The 22,729-nt window shown below is 48.5% G+C and overlaps 1 protein-coding gene across 16 annotated transcripts in view; it reads right to left on the reverse strand.

Annotated features, from left to right (window-relative positions):
- Positions 1–996: 996 nt before the first annotated feature.
- Ncam1 (neural cell adhesion molecule 1) overlaps positions 997–22,729 on the reverse strand; it is a 296,582-nt gene continuing 274,849 nt past the window's right edge. For 4 of the 16 annotated variants that reach the window (XM_029481092.1, XM_029481090.1, XM_029481088.1 and 1 more), the window contains 6 exons: positions 22,467–22,591; positions 19,130–19,310; positions 8,554–8,761; positions 7,427–7,543; positions 5,688–6,488; positions 997–4,423 (listed from right to left, as the gene is read on the reverse strand). In XM_029481092.1, coding sequence (XP_029336952.1) covers positions 4,303–4,423; positions 5,688–6,488; positions 7,427–7,543; positions 8,554–8,761; positions 19,130–19,310; positions 22,467–22,591 — 1,553 coding nt within the window. In that variant the 3' untranslated portion in view covers positions 997–4,302. Of the gene's footprint in view, positions 4,424–5,687; positions 6,489–7,426; positions 7,544–8,553; positions 8,762–14,290; positions 16,679–19,129; positions 19,311–22,466; positions 22,592–22,729 lie in introns of those variants that run through there. The other 12 variants (XM_021173416.2, XM_029481096.1, XM_029481098.1 and 9 more) reach the window with 6 other exon arrangements.

Genomic DNA, 22,729 nt, shown 5'->3' on the forward strand with positions numbered 1-22,729 from the left:
ATCCAGGGCTCCTTCAGGAATCAGGTCCAGAGTTTAATGGACACTTCTAACTGTAGAGGTTGTTTACAGAGAGCCACGTGGTAGCAGATGCCAGAGAATTTAGAGTTTGTACTCCTGCCCACCTTAACAAATCCCCAGGGCTGAATTATGACTCCAAACACAGACAAAGCAAAAGGGAGGAGGCATTTATTGTTCTGAAAAAATGCTTCAAACATCCGCCTCACAGGTGTGATTGTGATGCTCAGGTGTTGGCTGTTATGACTGTGCTTGGTGGTGCTGCCCCTCAGTGATGGGAACAACACTTCTTATTTTCTGAGTTCCTGTTATGAGTGAAGAAAACACTATCCTAGACACACACACACACACACACACACACACACACACACACACACACACACGTTGTGTTGTTCATCAACTAGTACCAACACCTATGCCCTGGGGACTTCCTGTACAGCAACTGAGAAAATTGAGTCTTGGGGAGATTAAATAATTCTTCCAAGGTCATCTGGGAATCGACAGAACCAGGATCATAATGGAGTCTTTTCCAATCTCAGGTTTGGGCCCTTTAAACAGGAGCCTCTCTACCAATCTGTACAACATGAACACAAGATGGTTTTATACCCATACACCCAGACATATACACACATACACTTTGGTTGTTGTTGTTATTGAGACTTGATCTTACACTGTAGCCTAGGCTGACTTGGAAGTTAGTGTGTAGTCCACAGCAATGTAGATTCAAATTCAAATTCATGGTAACTCTCCTGCCTCAGTCTACTGAATAGTAGGGTTACAGAGCTGAGCTATTACGTGTGTCAGAGACACACTAATGTCGCTTACTGGGTGCTAAAACCAAAGCAACCACAAACTCTGCCCTAAAACCAACTAACTAACCAAAGAAAAGCCAAAACCTAGAATGCAGGCATGCCTATATTTCTTTGCACGCCACTCTCACAGAGCAGAAAGAAACCCCAGTTGGACTAGAGTTTTTTTTTTTTTTCTTTCAATTTTTATTGAACACAAGTATTCTGACAGAATGCAAAGTCAAAATTCTCAGTTAGTACTCAGTATTTACAGCAGTGAGAATGGAAACAAAGGTGGTGTTGATGTTTCACTCAGTAAAAAGTTTTTATAACAAGAGAGAAGGCCCCCGAAGTACAGAATGCTGGGTAAGGATGTTAATGGAGGTGTGATCACCACCATCCAGACGGACAGCTGAGGGTGAGACCCCGGGACATGGGAGGTGCCATAGAAAATGAGGACATAGAATCCTGTTGGATACACCTTGGCCCTTCAGGACTGGGAGACCCCACGGGTGGCACCTGGGTAGCCTTCCCACGGAACTTGGCCATGCTGGTCTTTATGTGATACAATGTATGCCACATAGACATAAGACACACCGACACTGACACTGGTGGAGTCCATTCCTCCTTCCAAAAACTAAAACAACAAACAAACAAACAACCCCCCCCCAAAACCAAAACCAACCCAACAGAAAACTAAATGCTTATTTCTTCACATAAAAGAATGGGGGGGATACACTGTCTCTCTCTTTGATATCAGAGAGACTACTGCTGTTTAAAAATAAAAAGAAACAGAAAAAGGAAGAAAGGAAAACCCATGCATGGCGAGACAAACATATGTATAAAGAGAGAGGCATATCAAAGTGTGGGCGGTCTTGGCTTCCAGCAAATGAGTGGCCAGTGTTCTGGGGTCAGCTACTCTGGGCCACATTATTTTGGAGTTGGCCATACCTCTGTCTCTTCTTATCATCAGAGTTGAGCTCAGTGTATCCAACCACAAACAGTGGAGTACACCGTTTCCAGGAGGTACAGTGTGCCCTCAGCGGAGCCGGTCCAGCCGCCGACTTCACCATATAGGAAAGCGATTCCCCGGAACAGGCTGTGGCCCGAGGAGTCTGCCCCTCACCGCGAGGACCTGGCTCGGGTGCTGCTACCCAGCTCTCCCATTCTGCTAAGTGCCCTCAGAGTTGTCTACCCCATAGCTCTTCCTGAGGACCCGTGTACGTGAACTGTGGATCTGTGCAGGCCCTGGAATGAAAGGGGCTGGGCTGGGCTGGGCTGGGCTGGGCTGAGTGTTCTGCGATCCTCCATTCCCATTCCCCGGGAGCTGAGAAAATGCAAAATAACCCCACACTGAGCAAAGGACGAGACCATTATTTTTCACAGTTTGAAATTATAATCTAGCAACACCACTGGTCACACTGCAGAAGTGTCAGAACCCTGGGGGATGTGGCCCACAGGGTGCGTCTGGCCACCCTAACCTCTTGTCACTTTGTACTTGGGAAAGGAACACGTGCTGTCTGGGGGACGTCTGTTGGCTTAGTGTCCTCTTCATCAGCATCACTCTGTTTTATTGCCTATTAAAAGGCTTTGATTCCTTTTTTTCCTTTTGGGATTTGTTTTGTTTTGTTTCCTGAATAGTTGTTTGTGTTTTTTTTTTTTCTGAACTATCTGCTATACCTTCCACAACCAAACTATGTTGAAGTTTTATTTCAATACTATGACAAAAACACGTTTCACACTAAAATATTCACGCATCCACAGTGCACAAGCTTGCGTTCTAAAGCAGAATGAAAAAACAAAAGCAAAATTTCTATACAAAGGGCTGGCTTTTCCCTTCTCCCCCCTCCCATCCCCTGAAAGTTTCTGTATTTTCCCCCCACTTGGTTTTCGATCCAGGAGAGTTGTATTATTACTCCAGACGATATTTGTTTTTTGTTTTTACAAATGTTGCCTAACTGAACAGAAGGCCGATGTCACTTGACTTCCATAGATTTCCAAAAGGAGACACTACTTCCCTGAAGCACACGCGCTCTTCCGCTCAAATCTAGATTCTGGGCTCTAAAGGAAATGGTATGTATATATTTTATTTGGCTTTCTACAAAAAGGAGGTGTCTGGGGTAAAAAAAGGAAAAAAAAAGAAAAAAGAAAAAAGAAAAAAAGAAAAGTGTGTTCACCAAGACCAGCCCCAACTATACAATCTTCTCTGCTTCATTCAACAAAGCCAAAGGAGTCCTTCAGAGGAAGGGTGCGCAGACACCTGGGCGGCAGGTCCAGTGTCACAGACACAGGCAGGTGGCAGCTAATCCGAAAGTGGTCTAACATCCCCCATCTCCCCCTAAGAAACGGCAACAGAATTAACAGAAAAAAAAAGGCAAAATCATTTCAGAAGGAGGGGCTTTCGCCCCAGTTTGACACAGGTGAAAACTGTAATGAGTCAGAATCCTCAGGGTAGGGCAGGGGATGGTTAGGGGATAGAGCCACTGTAAACAATCATCTTTTGTAACCTTCACCCATGCTAAAAGCAACCGGGAGGATTCTACCTGCCTCTATGGGGTACCTGTTGCTTAAAGAAAAAACAGGGGGGGGGGCAGCTATTTTATACAGGGACACTAAACGCAACCAAAGTCAAACATAGTCTGTCAACTTGTAAACACTGGAAAGCAAACTTGAAAAAAGGGGAAGAAAGGGAAAGAAAAGAAAGAGTGGAGAAAAAAAATCAAAAGCGAAAGAACTGAATAAGCTGGCATTTGGCATGCTTCCTAAGAAACAGGAGTCCCCGTGGGAACTGAACGCAGCTAGCCAGAGTGCCACACTCCGCATACGGAACAAACACAAACTGAACGGAAAGTATAACTTATTTGTGAGGTTCGACAGAGTTCCAACTTGACTGAAAGTATAAAAATAAACTGTGGGCTTGGTTCATTCCTTAGTCTAAGTTCTTGGAAGCATTTTTTTTTTTTTTCTGAAACTGATCTGTGCCAATTGGGTAATACCCATTGCAGCCTCCCCGAGCCTAGATTTTTCTTTCTTTCTTTTCTTTCTTTCTTTCTTTCTTTCTTTCTTTCTTTCTTTCTTTCTTTCTTTCTTTCTTTCTTTCTTTCTTTCTTTCTTTCTTTCTTTCTTTCTTTCTTCAATCTGAGCTTCCTAGATTCCTAATCTGGGGCCCTTTTGTCTGATTTTTAAATGGTTTCAGGGAACAGAGTGTCCTAGTTTGGCTGTGGGTTTAACCTTTTTGTCTCTTTTTTTCTTAACAAGTGAGTGTAAGACACAGGAGCCCTTTCTAGAACCCTACAAAAAGGCATTCCCGTGTTTATCTGGTTTTGTTGGTTTTGTTTTTAAAGGCAAAAGACACTAGAGGAATGAGTGTGTGTGTGTGTGTGTGTGTGTGTGTGTGTGTGTGTGTGAGTGAGAGAGAGGGGGGAGATTATTTGGGGATGCTCTGGTGAAGCCGCTGTGTCATTTTTCATTTTGATCTTTGCTTGTTGCTTGGTACCCATCATGCTTTGCTCTCATTCTCTTTTGTTTGTGTGGCATCACTGGGGACGGTCTTGACTTCAGTTGGTGCTGGCTTGGCTTCTGACTCCGGAGGCTCAGACTTTGTTTCTACAGGGCCCTTCCTGTAGAGAAACAGAAACAGTGTTGCTAAGACCACTTTGTAGAGCTCTGAAAATACCCCCCTCCCCTCGCTCCCAGTGCCACATGGGATGGAGGAGGCTTCAGTTGCAGCTCCAACATCTAACCTTGCATGCACATTGAAATCACCTGAGAGCCCTCCAAACCACTCACACCTGGGGCATGTCCCCAGAAATCCTGGGTATAGTGACTTTAAACACAACCATAATTCCAAGGTGCAGATGGCTAGGTGGAGTTGCACTAGCCAAGAACAATGGTCTCCTCCTCCAGCCTTAACTTTCCCCAGCCCATGTTAACCTGGGAGTTCCTCTCTCCCACTGCGACACAGTGGGGTGCCCCAGGCTCTGCCTCTGGCACCAGTTCTAGGAATTCCTACCATAAACCACTTCTCTTTTGCCTGCCCCAAAGCTTCATCCCATACTGTTTCAGGATGGGAACTCTTTGGTGGCTTGAGTAGCGTGAGAGAATACTGTTACCAGGGTGGCAAGAGGCTAGCATGGGCCTGCTTGCTATAAGAGACTGGAAGGGACAGCCACATTGACTTTTGTAAAAGTCCAGGCGTGCCTCTGTCTCCACAGGTCTTCCAGGACAGAGTCAAGCCTAAAGACGCGGTAGAGCAAGTGCAGCTACCTGTTCATGCCAACGCATTTGGTTAGCATCACACTGCAGAAAGCTGAAGGATGAGAACTTGAGTTTGGAGACAGGCATGAGTGCCTGAGAGTCTTGGGTAGGGGAAGAGTGAGCCTCGCAGCCCGTGTGGGAAAGAGCTGTCTGTGGCTACATCCTCCTTGTACAAGCACCTCACCAGAAGCTAGCTATTTCTTTCTGAATACCACTTTGCCATTCTTGGGAGGTCTTGGCCTGGCCTTGGATAACACATACAACTATGGGCCCAGGATGGCAGATAAAGGCACATTGGCCTCCGTAGTGCCTTCTCAAACTCTGCTCATCAGTGGCCCAACTGCAAAGGCATCCCCCGGGGGGCAGGCAGATGGCTAGGATTATAAGGATGGAACCTAAGGAACATGACCTAATTATGGAGCGAATTACGCAGCTCCTTCGCCCCTGACATCGCCCATCCCATTGCCTGCCCCTGTTCCTGCATCATCCCAGGCCCCTGGCTGACAGTGGTATCATAGAAGCCCTGCAAGAGGCTGAGGACACATCGAACACGGAGGACATAACACAGCACAGACACACACCACTACGGGACACAACCCAATGACAGTGGACAAAGAGTGGCCGTACTCGGTCTTTGCTGGTGCGGGAGGCACAGTGCTGTCTGCAGTGGAAGGAGCAAGCTCAGAGGCTTGTCCACTGGCCCCAGTGGCAGGAGCAGGAGAGCCCAGGGCTGCAAAAACATCCTTTGCAAGGTCAATATCTGGGGTCTTGAAGTTCCCTTCGTCCATTTTTAAGTCCTCGCCCTGGGAAGGGTTTGTGGTTGCAGCCTTGCTCTTCGGGCTAGCAGGGGCTGTGGCTGCCTCAGGTGGGTTCTTCACCGTGCCAGGCTGGGTGGGCTCTGGGTCCGGACCTTTGGTGCTGGGGGCTTCCTGCTTGGCCTGGGGGGCATCTGTGGCAGGGGCGGCTACTGCTGCTAAGGGGCTGGCTGCCCCAGCTGGAGTGGGGGTAGGAGCGGGGGAGGCCTTACTGGCTAGAGGGGCCTTGGAGGTCTCTCCCGCACTGGCAGGGGTGCTAGGACTGAGTACAGCTCCTTGGTTAGCCAAGACAGTGGAGGACAGATTGCTAGCAGAGGGAGCTGAAGTTGGAGTATCACTCAGGTCAACTAGAGGAGCAACTTTGGGGGCTGAGGCTGGGGACGAGGATGAAACAGTGACACCCTTGGAAGGGGTGGCCTGACCAGCGGGCACAGAATTTGAGTCTGGCACAGTTGTGGCCGGTGGGGCAATACTGGAGGTCAGTGTAGTGGTCTCACTGGTAGGGCTGTTCTGAGCAGTGGCAAAGGTTTCGGTGATAGTGTCAGAGTTAGTGGTGACGGTGGTGACAGAAGGCAGCATGTCCTCGACAGTGGCTGTGGTGTCGGCAGGCAGCCTGTGGGGAGGACAGGAAGTAGAAAGAGAATAGACAATGAAGCTGAGACATGACAGAGAAGCTAGATAGGAGCTGAGGAGAGGAGCGGTGGGAGGGTGGGCATGCAACCATACACGGGCAGGAACATGGGCCCACGGAGAAACAAGGACAAGAGGAAGTACATGCCCCAGGCGGGCAGAAGAGGACACAGGAGACAACAAAGAACGTGGCAGTCTCAAAGGGATCTGCTAGCCTTCTTCCATGCTGACACCCCTTCAGCTCTCTGTACAGGGCTCCAGTTCCCTACTGCTCTGTCTAGCATTCTCTTGTGCTGCTCTGGATCTCCACTCCAGGGAAGGCAGCTGATGTCTATCATCTCTAGGTTTCTGGAGCCCCCTAGGGGCATGTCCAGCTACCTTACAATTCTTCCTAGGCAGGCATGGGGAGAGCCAGAATGAAGAGGACCAGTGCTCCAAACAGCTCCTAGTTGCCAAGGTCTCTTCCAGCTATAGATTGGTGTTCCTGTGATATGTATTTCCTTCAAGGCTATCAGCCATGGCTGGTCAGAACCCCTGAAGATCTCCAAGGTTTCTGAGTGGAAGAAGACCAAGGAACCTACCCAGGTCCTGAAGATTTTTCAAGAAATCCTAAATGAAATGGGCTAGTCCTCTCTCACAATGAAGTTAAGCCATTCCTAGAATATGTGTGGAACTTTGGAACACTCCAGGGAGCCCACTTATGCAACGAGCCTGGCAAGGCACCCATTAGGATCCAAGGAGAAGCCAGAACGTCTTCTCTCTGCGGAGAGTGGGTTCAGAAGGTCTTCTGACCCAGGGCTCCAGAGCTCTGGCTTCCATGTTTGGCCAGGAGCCGAGGGTGAGAAGCGGGGAAGGTTGGGGTAGGGTGATAAGGTGGAGTTGGGGTTCTACTGAGGCGACAATCCCTCCTACTCCACGTACTCGGGCTCTGTCAGCGGCGTGGTCTCGTTGGGCTCTGTGTGCTTCCCCCCATCGTGGTTTGGAGTCCGTTCTTCCTCCGTTCGGACCTCCACAATGGGTTCTTTCGACTCATCTTTCCTGTGGAGAGAGTTCCACTGGTTAGATCCCAGGATGGCTTCCCAGGAAAGTCATCGAAGAAAGAAGCTGTAAGGAGGGGCATCGGGGTTTCGCCTGTGGCTATCAGAGTGGGCTGGATGATTGTGTCTGCGGCAGTGCAGTCCCTATACATCAGATAATTACCTCATCTCACCTCACCTCACCTCACCTCACCTCACCTCACCTCACCCCTCCCGCAGTCCTTCCATCTGTACATTAGGACAAGTAAGCATATACCTTGACTAACTATGAGAACTAAATGAGAAAAGGTTTTAAGCACAGTGCAGTTAACTGCTCAGATGCAAACTTATGTGCACACATGTATATGCATGCATAAAAATGTATTTGTAACTGTGCATACACAGACCTGTGTGTATGTATGCATATATATATGTATATATTATATATATACATGCATCTATCTATCTATCTATCTATCTATCTATCTATCTACCTATCTAAAGAGTTACTTGCATGTGGGGGTGTTAAGCAATTTATCTTCTTACTCCATCCTTTCTCAGCTTGCTACAACAGCCTCATTCACCCACGGACTTCGATATCTCCTACTAACTAGCGAACAGATGCTGCTGGTGGGAAGAACATACACATTGTCCTTCATTTCTCTCCCTTTGGTGCCCTAGAGCCAGGATACAGGGTCTTGCCTTCAGTAGCTGCAAGACGGGCATTTGAACAGTAAATGAAGAGAGAGGTTAAGTGTCTTCCTCCAAGGCTGGTTCCTTCCACCACAGCTCCTTTCCAAGTTTAAATCTGACAAGTCCCACCTCTTGACATCATCAGAAAGATTCAAATCTTTATGAGGCTTTAGAACCTAGGGTGGGCCAAAGGCACTGCTCTTCAAGCTGTTACCCCAGCTGGCCTTAAACCCATGCTTCGAGTCAGGGAGGTCACTAGAGCACTCTCAGATAGCACAGAGCCAGACCCTGGGCTGGGGCAGAGCCTACACCGCACTGACAGGACGGGTTTTTACTCACGAGAAAGCAGCCTTGCCCTCCTCCATGTCTTTGCCCTTGGCTCCGGGCCCAGCTTTGCCACACAGGTTAACAGCGATGCACATGAGCAGGCCACACTTGTTCAGGAAGTAGCAGGTGATATCCATGACCACCAGGAGCAGGACGAAGATGACAATGAGGATGCCCACAATGGCGCCTGTGCTCAGGCCTGCGGTGGGGCTGCCATTGGCTTAAGTGGGAAAGAAGTGGTCTGTGGTTAGCAGGTTTGTGCATGAGCCCCTGGCCCTGTAAACAGCCATCCCTAGGGTGGAGTGGTACCCTGAGCCCCAGGCCCTATGAACATCCATCCCTGGGGTAGAGTAGGACCCTGAACCCCTGAGACTAAGAACAGCCATCCCTGGGATGGAACAGGGCCTGAGCATGAAGCCAAGGCATTTGTGACCAATGGCACCTTCATCGGGGCCTTCTTATGCCTGGTGTAGGGACAATAGGTTCTCTGCACTTTTCAGATGGGACACATTGCCTCATCTCATGCAGGAGATGGGGTTTGAGGACTCCCACAGATTAAGATGAGAGAGGAGATTGTGTCTTCACTCTTGCCTCCCAACCCACTCTGAACCTCTTCCCTAAGGCATGTGCTCAACTGATCTTTACGAATCCTGGAAGCCCCGTCAGGTAGTCTTTGAGGGCACTGAGTGAGGGCGAATCCAGGCAGGCCCTGATGTATCTCTGGACCAATGCAAAATATTTTTCCTGGTTCGTCAGGCAGTGATTCCTGTCTTCAGGCTATGCTATGGCTCTAGGCTCAGTGACAGACAGGGTCCCATATGGGGTTCCCAAGACTGCCTTGGGTCTTGAGGAGATGCCAGACCCAGTGGGATGCCCAACATATGATTCAAGTTCCTCTCCACTCTTGAAGAGTAAGTCCAACGGACTTTAACTATGAGGGAACTGGGGCTCAGCTTATCATTTCTCAGGCCTCAGGAGGATGAATGTGGCCTACCAACTCTGGAGACATGGCAGCCTCCCCAGGCCCCACAGGTAAGGCGAGGGGGGTCTGGGAATACTCACCACATGGGAGCCGGGCATTCTGGGAGCAGACTTCAGGAAAACCTGTAGACTTACCCAGATCTGAACATTCTCACAGACAGTCACACCCACACACAGGACAAGTGCCCATAGACTCACAGTCTCACATCCCAACAGCACCCAGCCTCCTAACTCTGGCTGGGGCTTCACTGTCTAGTTCCTTTGGTAACCATTAGTAGACCTCTGAGGCCTTGGCCTATAGATTTTTCCCACAGAAGACCCTGCCTGTGTTCCCTGTGTGGCGTCACTCACACCAGTTTTCTGGGAGGGACCCACTGACTCTAGATGACTCCCATCAGTGCTGGTATCAGTGCAGGAAGCAAAGCTCTGCACAGAGTTCTGCCTATGTAAGTCATTGTGGGGACAATAGTCTCAGATGGTCACAGGGCACTTCTTACTCATTAGTCCCATTCCATTCTACCATTCTACCCTGCCTGATGTGTCCTGTGCTCCCAAGGGACTAAGACCACTTAGGTTTTCAGAATGGCTGCAAGGACCACAGATAACAGTACTTGGGAATTGGCCCCAACTGTCTTCATGGTAAATATACTATAATTTGCCAAATGGCTAAGTCCAGCAGATTGACAATCTTATCTTAGGTCATCCCTCCAGACAAGGGCAGGAACAGTACTGCCTGTGGGCTACTGTCTCTCTTTTAATACTGTTGGATATTTGCAACAGGATCTCACTGGCTAGGGGCTCTGATCCCTTTGTCTTTAGTTCCCGAGAGCTGTGTTTACAGGTGTGAGCCACCACACCAGGCCACCATGCTCCGTTCCTGATGTAGCATGTGTTCTGCTGTACTAGGACGCCTCACTGAGGTACTGTAGTGCTTCTTAAGGGTTTCCACTGTTCCTAATTACAAGCTTCAATTCTGGCCCAGGATGCCTGAGAGGAACCCTCACACCAACTCCTCGCGGGGCCCTAAGCCCTAAGCTGGAGGAGGCTCCAGGTTTTCAGATGTTTTCACTCTTTAGGACCTCGGCTTGTTTCCCATTCTCTCTTCCTCAGGACTTTGGGCTGGTCCCTTTTAATCCTTCACTGGGGCCCCCAGCTGCTGTCTCTGAGATGCCCCAACATGAGTGAAAGACAGGTGTGTGGGCTTTGGCACCGCTCCTGGCTTCAGCCCTCAGCTGGAGGGACTCTTGAGAACTCTGTGACCCTCACTCTTGTATGGGGACGGAAGGAGATGCCTTGACCTCCTTGATCTTTAGGATCCCAAGGGGTTTCCTTGAATAGGAAAGTCATCTTAGCCTCAGTCTCTGACACCTAGTAGGTGTCCAGTGCAGACTTCATGAGGAAAGAGCTAAAGTATCAAAGGAGTTTTTTGGGGGGATACGTATGAATTTTGGTACTTAGTGGCACTCATAAAAATTCTTTTGAGAGCAAGTTTTATTTCTCTATAGCCCAGGCTAGTCTGGGTCTCTTTGTGAAGCTCAGGCTAGCTTCACATTTATGAGACTCTTGCTGCCTAGGCCTCTTGATCTGATTATAGACACAGCCTACCACATCCATCTCAGCAGCAATGTTTTTTTTTTTTTTTTTTATCTTCAGCTCCATACATCAAAGAAGTCCTATGTGACTGATCATCTCATAACTCCTGAGCCATGTCTCTAGCCTCATGGCTGCTCATCTCTTCAAAGAGGGAAAATAAACCACGGGGAAAGCTGTTCTGAGGGTGCGAGTACAGTGGTGGGACAGCATTTGCTCTGGGCCCAGCAGAACCAGCTGAAGGTTTCACCACCGGGTCTAAGCATATTTGAATGGATGTATCCAAGAGTGAAGAACATAATGCCATATAAGGAAAAAAGTAGATCAAAGTTTGAAGCCTTGCTCAGCTGATCTGGTCTCACATGTGTCATGGCCTCTGTGTAGAACCCTATTGCTCGCGCTTTTGTTCCCCTGGTAAGAACACGCTCAGGGCAACCGGAATCTTCTGCAGCACAAGCTTTATTGCTTACCCCATCAGGAGCCAGTGGAGAAGAGAGCCAGAGAGAGAGCCAGAGAGAGAGAGAGAGAGATGGCGGAGCCCTCTCCCTTTTATGGAGGACTGTCCTCCGCCTCGGACGTGTCACTCCCTGATTGGCTGCAGCCCATCAGCCNGAGTTGTCGTCACGGGAAAGGCAGAGCACATGGCGTGGAAAGCTACCCCGGCACATGCGCAGCTTGCTTGTTTACTACTTAGAACACAGGTGTCAGTGCCATCAGCGCCATCTTGTAATGGCAAATGTGAAGGCGGCTCCTTACAGAACCCCCCCCCCCCACTCCCCCGCAGACCCTTGTAAACTAGGGTCTGACTTTTAGTGTTGTATTCCAGCCCAGGCTGGTCTGCTTGCTTCCCCATGGACATGGTATCCTATCATCTCTCCAAGGCTTGCTGACTGTATAGCTATGCTGTCTTACAGCACCTCAAATTTCACATTATCTTCTTGGATATCTACTACCTTCTTTATCGTCCTTATCTAACAAGCTACTCTGCTCTACTCTCCTCTTGCTCCCATCTGACTTGATTCCCCTGAGCATTTATAGGCACGTATGCGCACCGCTCCTGCATGGGTTCTCTAGAACATTCAAGCAGGCAGGCGCCCACTCTCTTCTCTGTCTCCCTAGCTGCTAGTGTGACTCTGACATTGGGCAAATGTTCACAGACTATTTGTTGGGTGACTGAATGAGTCTTCAGCCTGGGGATGAAAACATCATTCCAAGCATTTAATTGTGTGCTATGGGGAGGAAATGGACCTGTATTCTTCACAGCATCTTTAGGTGCTACTATAGGGGGAAGAGCAGACGACAGCCCCTCAGGAAGGACTGGCAAGCATAGGAAGTCAAACAGAGTGAGCTGCCTTGGAAGCTCCGTTTCTTGCAAGTGCTGTTTCTGGAAACCGTTAAGCAGAGACCAGACAAGCTCTTTAGAGAGATGTTGTGCCTCTGACGATGATCCTGGATGAGATACCTGTATCTGGAAGGGCCTTGGGTGGAGGACAGTCTGCAAATCTTTATCAACCATAAATACCTCATCTCAAACTCAACTTGTACAGTGTGCCACACATGACACTGTTCCCAAGATGTCAGTCTCTATAGTGTGTATTAGGAAGACTGGAATGCTAGTAGCTCCTATCACCATTGCAATTAGCCATTCATCTTTGCAATTTAGATTTTGCACAAAAGTCAAATGCCTTTTTTAGCAGCGATTCTCTGACTCTGGTGGGGTTCCTGAGGAGGCTTCTTTAAATACTTAGCATCGGGGCTCTTCATTCTAGAGCTAGAACCAGTTGGGGGTGAGGGTCAGGAACTGGGATTTGGACAAGTACCCAGGTCACATGAGGGCCACCATTCCTAACCCTTGCCTGTCTGTCCTCAATCCCAGTGACTCATGCCTGATTCTAGAGTTTGTCCAGGTCTCAGACATAACAAATTTGATCAGAGATAGATAGATAGATAGATAGATAGATAGATAGATAGATAGACAGACAGACAGAGCAAAGACTCTTTCCTGAAAGGGGCCCACCACTTCCAAGGACTGATTCTTCTATAGGAAGTGAGTACTCCTGAAGTTGGAGGGAATGGTGGTGACCCTGACAGAGAGATGGGAACAAGGAAAGGCTGTGTACAAATTAAAGGGCACTGGAGTCAGGAGACATCACATCTTTGTGGGTATTACAGAGTAGTTTAGTTCAGGAGAACTAGTAGTACCAGGTCTAGATCCTGCACCTTCCTGAACAAACCGTCAAAGGAAAGGCAAAGGAAACCCTTTCAGATGTCTATCTTAGCCGTGATCTTCACCTTGCCTCCCTGACAAGCCCAGCACAAAGATATCTAGCACATCAAGAAGACTTCGTGGGGCAGCTTTCACATGCACCCCAGGTAAGAGCTGCCTTGAGCAGTGCCTGGCTGGGGCTGTCAACCGTCTGTGGTTCCTGGCTTGAGAGCTTGGTGTTCCAAGCAGGAACTGGCTTGCCTTAAGGCTGAGACTCACATATATATATGTATGCTTTCTTATGCCCTTAAATGGATGTCACATTCCATGTGCCCAGCTGGGTCTGAGTTATTGTACCATGGCCCCAGGTACAGAAGTCCTGGCCCCAGTATGACTGTCAGATTACCAGAATGGCTGAGCTAGGGAGCTCGTTCTCTCATTAACCCCTTATATGTTTGCTTGCTCCTTCCTGGAGTTGGCTAGGCAGAGAATGCAAGCTGTCAACAGAAGATCCCCTTAGTTTCTATCTATCGGGTGTGTGTGTGTACGTGTGTGTGTGTGTGTACACACTCATGTGTGCACTGCTCTCATGCACAAATGCATGTGTGTGTGTACTGTTAGGGGGAGAAAAGGTCTCTGCATACCCAGAAGGCCTTGCTAGAGAGCTCTGCAGCTGGTGGAACATGCCATCCCTGATGCAGGCTTCAGAGTGACTACAATTTTGCAAAGGCTCATTCCTCTCTTCTCAGGATTCCCAGGCAGCAGAGAACCTGACCACCCTGGGATCCCTTAGGAAGACAATAATGATTTCCATGAGAAAATGCCTTCCACTAGAACTCTCCTTCTCACCAAGTGTGGGGTAGGATTTAAGTGTTTCTCCTGGTAATCAGTTACCAAGTGCACATGAGGTGGAGGGAGAGGGTTTATATCACTGTGTTGGACACAAAAGTCAAAGAAAATCAAAACACACTGTTGGGTTTACACGAACTGTTATATCCTTTAATAATGCAAAGGTGTAAACTTCATAAAGTCTTGCTGATTATCTACACAATGATGTTAGCATTCTTATTAGTAGAAAAATGTGATCTGAACCTGCTGTATAAATATTCAAAAAAAAAAAAAAGAGCAGAGAACCCTCATGGTAGATACATGGTGTACGGTCTGTACTAATACACAGTGCAGAGGTGGGGGTGAGCTCACTCCCTTGGGGATTCCTGGGAGCCGCTCTCTTAAAGACTCCCGGCTAGGCCAGGAGCCACAGCCTTCATATGGAGGGGCCCAGTGTCTGGCAGGGGCGAGTGCACAATAAAGCTGTGTCTGGTAGGCCATAGCATTACAAGCCACAAGCTGGCTGGACCTTGTGTCTGCTAAGAGCCCAGAACCATGCTTGGTTCTGGACATGTAGGTTGATCTCCAGAGGTCCCTTTAGAAATACTGACACTGTCTCTCTCCTGTGAGTGGGTCAGAGACGAGGCTGAGGCAGACTCTCTGAACCGAGTTCTAGAGTGTATGCATGTGACATCTGTCTAGGGCCATCAGAAGAGGACAATGGTGGGACCTCTCTTGCCCTCCCTGATGCTTTCCTTAAATGACCTGTGACTCTCATAGCAGGCCTTGAGGCCCATGTTATTTTCTCTGCTGTACTGCCCCATGTCACCTTGCTTCACTGAGCTGGTGCGAAGAGGCCACGGGGTCCAGAGCAGAAGTTCATATCGGAGAGAGGCACTATCATTTTTAGCTGCTGAGCAGTGTGAAGCCTCTGTTTTGAACACTTGGGGACACTGGCAGGTGGCAATGCACCACACTGGCAGGGTGGCAATAGTCTGCAGACCACCATTTGGAGTCATTTTTCTTCCCAAAGGCAAAGGCTAGTCTTTGAGCATTACAAAAAAAAAATGACAACAGAAACAAAATAGGTGAAAAACCAAAGAGAACATAAAGAAAACTGTGGAGATGGTCAGAAATGACATAGGTAGAATGACGGGTGCCACTGGAGGGGAGGGGGCTTTATTCATTAGAAGGTCCATCGCACACTGACACTATTGGCTGGGTTTCAGCCGTGGCTCTCATGCATCCGACTGTAGCACACCCACCTCTTCTTCTCCCTGAACTGCCCGACAGCAACAGAAGTTCCTGGCTTTTTCATAAACATTTAAAAAGTGTCATGGAGGCCAGTAGGCAAGCGGGGGAGTGCTGTGGGAGTACTGTCAGACACACTGCCTGATTGATGAACACTGTGGGGGAGTAGAATGTCCCTCGGCCCCTTACCTTGTGCTCTTTGGAGCATGCAGGGGACAGAGGGGAGAGTGACTGACTCACAGTGGATGCTTGGCTTCCAAACTACCCAGCATCCTGTGCTTATGGTGATGATGGAGGTCGCAACTGGACCTGCCACCAGGACCTGGAGGTTTAGCGCTCATCTGAAGCATCCTACTGAGGAGTGGAATAGCCAGCTTTACAGGGTAATCAGACAGCAAAGCCCATTCCTACCGGGCATGTCACAGAGACACAGCAGATGTTGAGACTAACACCGGCCCTTTCCAGAATGTTCATCAGCTCCAGAAGAATAGATGATTTTTAACTTTTCCCACTGCGTGGGCAACAGGAGATTTAATTTGCCTATCGGGGCAGCAGAATGCTTAGGCGAGTCACCCAGGGGGCTCTTCCAACGTGGGTGCTCAAATACTTAAATGCAGGTAAAGCTACCTATTGAGAGGTGGTGGGCACAGTGTTAGGACAAGGGACACATGCGCTGACCTTCACAGTAATCTGAGCCAAGCTTTAGAAGTCTAGAATTTCTCTGCTGCTGCACGTTAGGTATAAACAGCAAAGACACAAGCAACAAGATGGTAGTGACATCTCCGTAAACTTTGCACAAGTTTGTTTTTTTTTTTCAAAAAATAGTATTGGAAGAAAGATCTTTCAAGTTCTTCTTCTTCATATATATATTTTTTACTACTATTAAAAAGGGGACAGACTCCATAAGAAGTGACAAAAAAGTATCACTGAATGACAAAAATCTTAGGAGGTAAATCTGTTTCCAGTCACCAAGACTTTCCTCGTTCACACAGAGCCACTCTCTCAGTGGCTGTGGCTGTGCCACTGTGGTCCTGAAAGGTTCTTTCAAAGAGGGACAACTGATCATTTTCATAGGAACTGGGCTTTTAATCAAATACAATGGTGTGTGTGTATGTGTGTGTGTGTGTGTGTGTGCATGTGTGTGTGTGTGTGCATGTGCGCATGCGCACATGAGAGCTCGCGCACATGCATGTTCAAGTTTCTAACAGAGCAGAACAAGAGTCACCGCAGAGAAAAGCAATGAGACCAAGGTGTAGGAGGTGGAGCTTCCTCCCAGGGTGGCTGCAGGTGCCAAGCAATGGGTCCCAGAGGAAAGGTGGTTGTTGAGACATAAATTTGGCAGTAGGGATGTCCCAGTGACGTCCAGGGTGGCAGGTGTGACAGGAGACACATGGGGGGTGGGGATTGTGGGCGGGGAGGAAAGAGAAGGCAGAGACAGAAACAGAGGAAAAGAATAGATAAAAAAAAAAAGAAAGGAAAAATAGGTCAAATATAGAAAAAACAAGAATCCAAGGTTAATTCAACTTAGTAAGTTAGGCTGACAAAAGTTAGAGAGTTCAGCGCTCTATCAACATCATAGACTGGGTCAGCAGCTCAGCAAGGCCAGAAGCAGCATAGCAGGTTAATTTGGGGGTCGGGGCCAGCGAGCAAATGAAATTAAAGTGAGAGAACAGGAGCCTCTGCGGCAGAACAGCAGGGGCAGAGCAGGAGAGGGTAACCCTCTTGCTAAGACGAAGCCTCTTAGGAGCGGGCGGGGAGAATGTGCTTCTGTGTCTAGGTTTGCTGAGGTGCAGTGGAGGGCTACACTATGGTCAGAATGTGGCAATCTGGAGAGCCCAGGCAGACCTGTCTTCCTACCATACAAGCCCTACCTTCACTGTCCATGTGGGAGGGTTCTGAACATCTCACCTTCTACCGCCCTGAAGACCACGGAATTTGGCCACAAAGGTACCTCTTGTGATGCAAAGAGGCTTTGTTCTCCAATTCCAATAAAACGGCCAGGATGGTCCAACCAGAGTCATGTCCTTTAAGTTCTTGGACAGCAGGCACAGTCACCATGGACAAGGCAAGTCCTCCTATTGCTATCTGGTTCTAATGCAGCCTGGATGATGTCCTACAAGGCCTCTGCAGGTTGAGCATTCTAGCATTTTTCTCTCTAATGCTGGAAACCTAGAAGGTGAAGTCACTGGCAGTGCCCAGCTTGGATAGACAGCACGCTGTCTATCCAGTCTCGTCTGGAGAAGAACTAGCTTATCTCCTGGTGCAAACGGCTTAACCCAGGCCTCACTATTCCCTGAGTCCTAAGAGGCTCAAAGTGTGGATCTGCATAGGCATGGGTGTCACACTCCTGATTGCAATGGAAAAGTAACCAAAGAACACAGGAAAGAAGAGATAGAAGAAAGGCAGAACCATCTCCATTTGGACATCCTATTGAGCCACAAATGAGGGCAACTTTCTGTAGCCACATCTAAGAAATTCCTTCCAGGATGTGTAGAGACACAGGACCCTAAGCTGAGCAAGAAGGCCCTCCCCATTGTGAAATCAACCAACTGACACTTCTAATCTACAGCTTAAACTGACCTGCCCACTGGCTGCAGGCTCCACATACATCCACCCCACAAACCCACTCACACACAAACGATTATAAAGAACCACACACCAAGCTTTCCTTCTGGTGCTACCCACGTTGGCACATAAAAACCCTACAGGGCAGGCAACCTGTCCCCTTTCTGGCCTGACTTCCCAAGAGGAGCAATCTTGATGATAATTGAACTCAGCAGCTAAGCAAGCTCTCCAGACAGGGCAGGCAAGATGGGCCTACCCCAAACTGTCATCCTACCACAGTTGACCATGGTAGAGCATAGGGGAGCCTCCCCAACACTCCACAGCTGTATGATCTATGACCATTTCTCCTGCCTGTGGTTGGTGTTTGGCTGGCCCTGGAAAGGTGATGGCTGAAGAACAGGGTCTTCTCTGAGGTATTTGCCTCATAGGGGACTGGCCACTGGTGCAAGGCATGTGGTCCAGAAATCATGGCTCTCACTTTATTCCCACACTTGAGTTGGTCCTGGATCCTAGAGACAATCTGCATGTCCTAGGAGCAATGCCACTACCATGGTCTGTCCTTTCAACGATGGTGTGTGTCCCAGTATCTATGTTTTCCACTTGCTCCATTTCAAAAGGCTCAATTTGTCTATGGCACAGTGGAGAGGCTCTTTACAGATAAGCTTGTAGCTAACTGGGCACCATCTATTCCTTCTCTTGGGGCCACCAGAGAGAAGAGATTTAGACCATGGTTGTACAGCTTAAAGCAAGGATCACATATAGGCAGCATAAAGCCAGTTCCGTTGTCCTAGTCCGGAATGCAGATGGCAGAGAAAGTCTCATTAAGGATCCTTGTTCAACCAGCATCCAAGGCAAGGCAGGAGTAGGGGGTGTTTCCCATCCAAGGGAGTTCCATAGACTGGTTAGCATTGATCTGTCAGAGCCAAGTGAGACAGGACCTTTTCCCCAGGATGCTTGGCCAAACTCCCCTGGGGGTCTGCCACATGTCAACCCATTGCACAGATGGGGATAAGGCAAAACTAAGCTTGGCAGGAGCAACCAGTCATGAGGATGGCTGTAAGCAAGCACGTTGTCAGGGCTGGTCAGGCTCATTAGGAGGCGAGGCTTGTATGCATTAATTCAAAGCGGGGGGGGGGGGGAACAGATAGAAAACAGACATGGCTATACCTGGGATGGCCGTGGGCTGGGCTGAGGTCCTGAACACAAAGTGAGCTGCCTTTGATTTTCCTTGCTGGTTCTCAGCTACCACATAGACTTCATACTCTGCGTTCCAGTCCAGGGACTTGAGCATGACGTGGTCACTGCCGGATGGGAGCCTGATTTCCGGTTTCCACTCAGAGGCAAGCTTCTGGGAGCAGTCGGCAGGAAGGACAGAAGACACCAGGGAATGTCAGTGGGCATACTGGGGAGACTGGCTAGGAGATGGGGTGAGTTGTAAGGAATGGGAATTGATGCAGGTTTTTTATATTGGTGGAACTGGCGTGTATGTTTGCCAAGATCAACAGTAGAGAATGCCAGTGTGGCATAGTTCTGACTCTACCGTCCCACTAACTTCAGGACTGGAACAGGGGCTGGAACACTGGCCCCAACTTGCCCTATCTCCCCTATACTCGGGAATGCTGGGTTCATGGTGTAAGGGCTTCTTAGAGGAGTTACAACAAATGTTTCTAATATTTCAGGATACTGTCTACATTCTGATAGGTGATTATCACATAGATTCCAATTTTACTAAAAATGCAAACCCTCCTATTCCCCAGGGTAGGCTCTGCCCTGAGGGATGGCTTCACCGTTTCTCATTACACTCCTGTAACAAGCCTGCTGGGACATTGGTTCAGGCTCTTAGTAAATCTCAAGAGAGGGACATGGGCAAAGTTCAGGTGACTTCACAAAGTCACGCTGCAGTCACGGTTGGAGCCCAGCTTGTTCCATCCCCAGACAGCATTTTCCCTTTCATACCAGGGAGCCCAGAGATCATGAGTTGAACTGAAGGTTTTTTTTCTCTCTCTATAGTCCACAGTACAGTCTGGCATCATTGTGGCTGAACAGCTGAGGCTCAAGACTGGGATACTCATGGGCCCACATAGAGTATCCCACTGTGCTTAGCAAACAGTGTCCAGGGTATAAGGAGAGATGTGAAATTCTCAGGGTTCCCTGTTTCTCACCTAACATCCCCTCAAGATACATCATTCATGTTTACCACTGAGTTTGTACCAGAAGGAAGTTTCCAAAGCCGTTGCTAGGCAACCACCTTCATAAGAAAACAGTGTAGGAGAAGCCTCAAGTCCTCCTGAGAAATCTTCTGATGGTCTTCTAGTTGCAAAACCTGTCACTTCACAGTCTCTGGCCTTTACAAAAGCCAAATGTGCCTTGGGTACACTCTGGGCACGCAAGGTGCTTTGAAACATGTATAGTGGACAGGGGGAGGAACACAGCAATATGTCAGATATGAGGTAGTCCAGTGACCATCATAGGTCCAGGCCTGTGGCTGGAGAAAAGAATTTCACCAAGCAAAGTAGTTCTGATGAGCCACAAAGATGCTGCTAGGAATGTGGGAGTGCTCCTCACTGCAGGGCTGTGAATGTTGTGGAAAAATGCTCAGAGGGGCTTCCGCTGTCCTACGATGTAACCAGGAAGCCTGGGATGGGCTCTGTAAGTTAGCTGTGCCCAGGTTGCTATGGTGCTGTTTTAATTTAAAACAAAAAAGCTGAGCTGTCTCTCTTTGCTCTTCCTTCTCTGCCTTCCTTGGCAAACATCATTACAAAAGAGACAACCAGACGATAAAGCAAACACGCAAGAAAGCAAACTTTATGCTATGTAATACATATTAATAATATGTGACTGCATTTAGCAAACATTATGCTTCAAAGTGAAAGAGGATGCTTAAAGTCACCGGAATCTAAAGTAGCCCAGCAGTTTGTATCTCTGTTAAACACAGCCGCGGTGACCATTTGGGCAAGCACACAAGGAGACTGTCTGCCTGTGGGAGAGAGTTCTAGCTGGGTCCTGCATCCTGGCTACCATTTGCAGAGCTTTTGAAGTATTCGGAACATTTTGGGGGTATTTGCATATATTGTGACTACTTTGACAGTGCAAGTCATTTTATTCCCGTTTTGCAGACAGGGAAATGGAGGTTTGGAAAGATGCGACTATCTGATCTTCAGATGACGTGCTGGCAAATGGCAAAGCTGGAATTTGATGCCATCGAGGTTCATTATAGCCATTCAAATAGTGGAGAAGGTATTCTACCCTACTCCGAGTAGGTTACTCATATTCCACCTGCTCCAAGTAAGGTATTCAGAGCCACCCGGCAAGTCTTGGCATCCTTCGCTGTAGTAAGAAAACCATGGAACCTCCTGTACTGTAGTATTGCTGGGCTGGCTCTTCAGCAACTTTCCCTACAGTGCCAGCTCACCTTTGACTTCTTGAGACTCAGTTCAGAGAATTGAATAGATAAAGGTTTGACCCTGGTCTGCAAGGCATGCAAGCCTGCAGGGCTCTGTTTTAGACCCATCTACCATCTCTTATGAGAACTGGTCCCAGGAGAGACAGGAATGAACAAACTTCCTGGAAAAAGCCTTATTTGGGGCTTCATGGGGAAAGCTAGCTGCTCTCTGGTTCATGATCTCCAGCTATTAGGAAATCTTAGTAAGGGGTTATCCCCAGTGTCCAGAGACTGCCCTCACCCCTGGCAACTGCTTGTCAACTGTCTGTCATCCAGAACCTGGAAAAGGAGAGAGGGCTTCTCAGTTTGGGGGATCAGTGGTGAGAGTTGGCCTAGGACTAGATTTTAGCTCGGTGGTGAGTGAGGTAAAAAGGGAAGCTGAAATCAAGCTGAGCGTTTGCAGTTGGACTGGCTGAGGGCACAAGGCCAGGCAAGGGACCCTGCCTAGGATCTTGAAGGCAGTGACTTAAGAACCTACGCTCCTCAGCTAGAGACCTCACCCAGGTGTGTGAGGCCATCAGCTGATGGCTGTTGTAGCCTTGGTTGCTTCATCTGTAATGTGGGGGCTAACTGTAATACCCGCTCCATAGGGTCTGTGCAAGAAATATGCCTGGGTACTGCATCTGGTCCAGGAGACACGCCTGATCAAAAGTAGTGACTGTTATATGACATTGTGACAATTTTGCACAGAAGTCCTGGATTATTGGAACAACACTTTGAAGGAAAACAGAAGGAATCACAAAAAAAATCACAGTGATGTTGTCACCATTCCAGTCATCATAGAAGTTTTCAAATGGTCCCACTGTGGGCATGGCTATAGGTCAGTCTTGGGATTTAAAACCTTGACCATGTTCCAAGAGTCTCCTACAAGATGTCTGGTGGGACCCTGTCCTATGCTCACCTCATCTGAGATTCTCAAGTTCTTGATTCAACAAGGTAGGTATCAGGATCCCAGGTGCGCTCTCTCTGTCTCTCTGTCTCTCTGTCTCTCTGTCTCTCTGTCTCTCTCTCTCTGTGTGTGTGTGTGTGTGTGTGGTGTCTCTGAAGATAGAAGCTACTCACCGCTCTGTACTTGACCAGATAGTGTCTGATGGGGGAGCCTCCGTCATCCTGCTTGATCAGGTTCACCTTGATGGAGTTCCCGTCCTCTCCCATCTGCCCTTCCAGCTTGGGTGCACTGGGTTCCCCTGAAACAGCCAGCGAATTTCCATGAAATCTGGGTCCACGGAATGATGAGTGGGCCCATCAAAATGGGATGGAGTGATGTGGTGGGGATGGGCACTTTGCTTGCTTTTCCAGAGATTCAAATGGTTAAGAAGCGATGA

The sequence above is a fragment of the Mus caroli genome, chromosome 9 (assembly GCF_900094665.2).
Source record: "Mus caroli chromosome 9, CAROLI_EIJ_v1.1, whole genome shotgun sequence".
Taxonomy (NCBI): domain Eukaryota; kingdom Metazoa; phylum Chordata; class Mammalia; order Rodentia; family Muridae; genus Mus; species Mus caroli.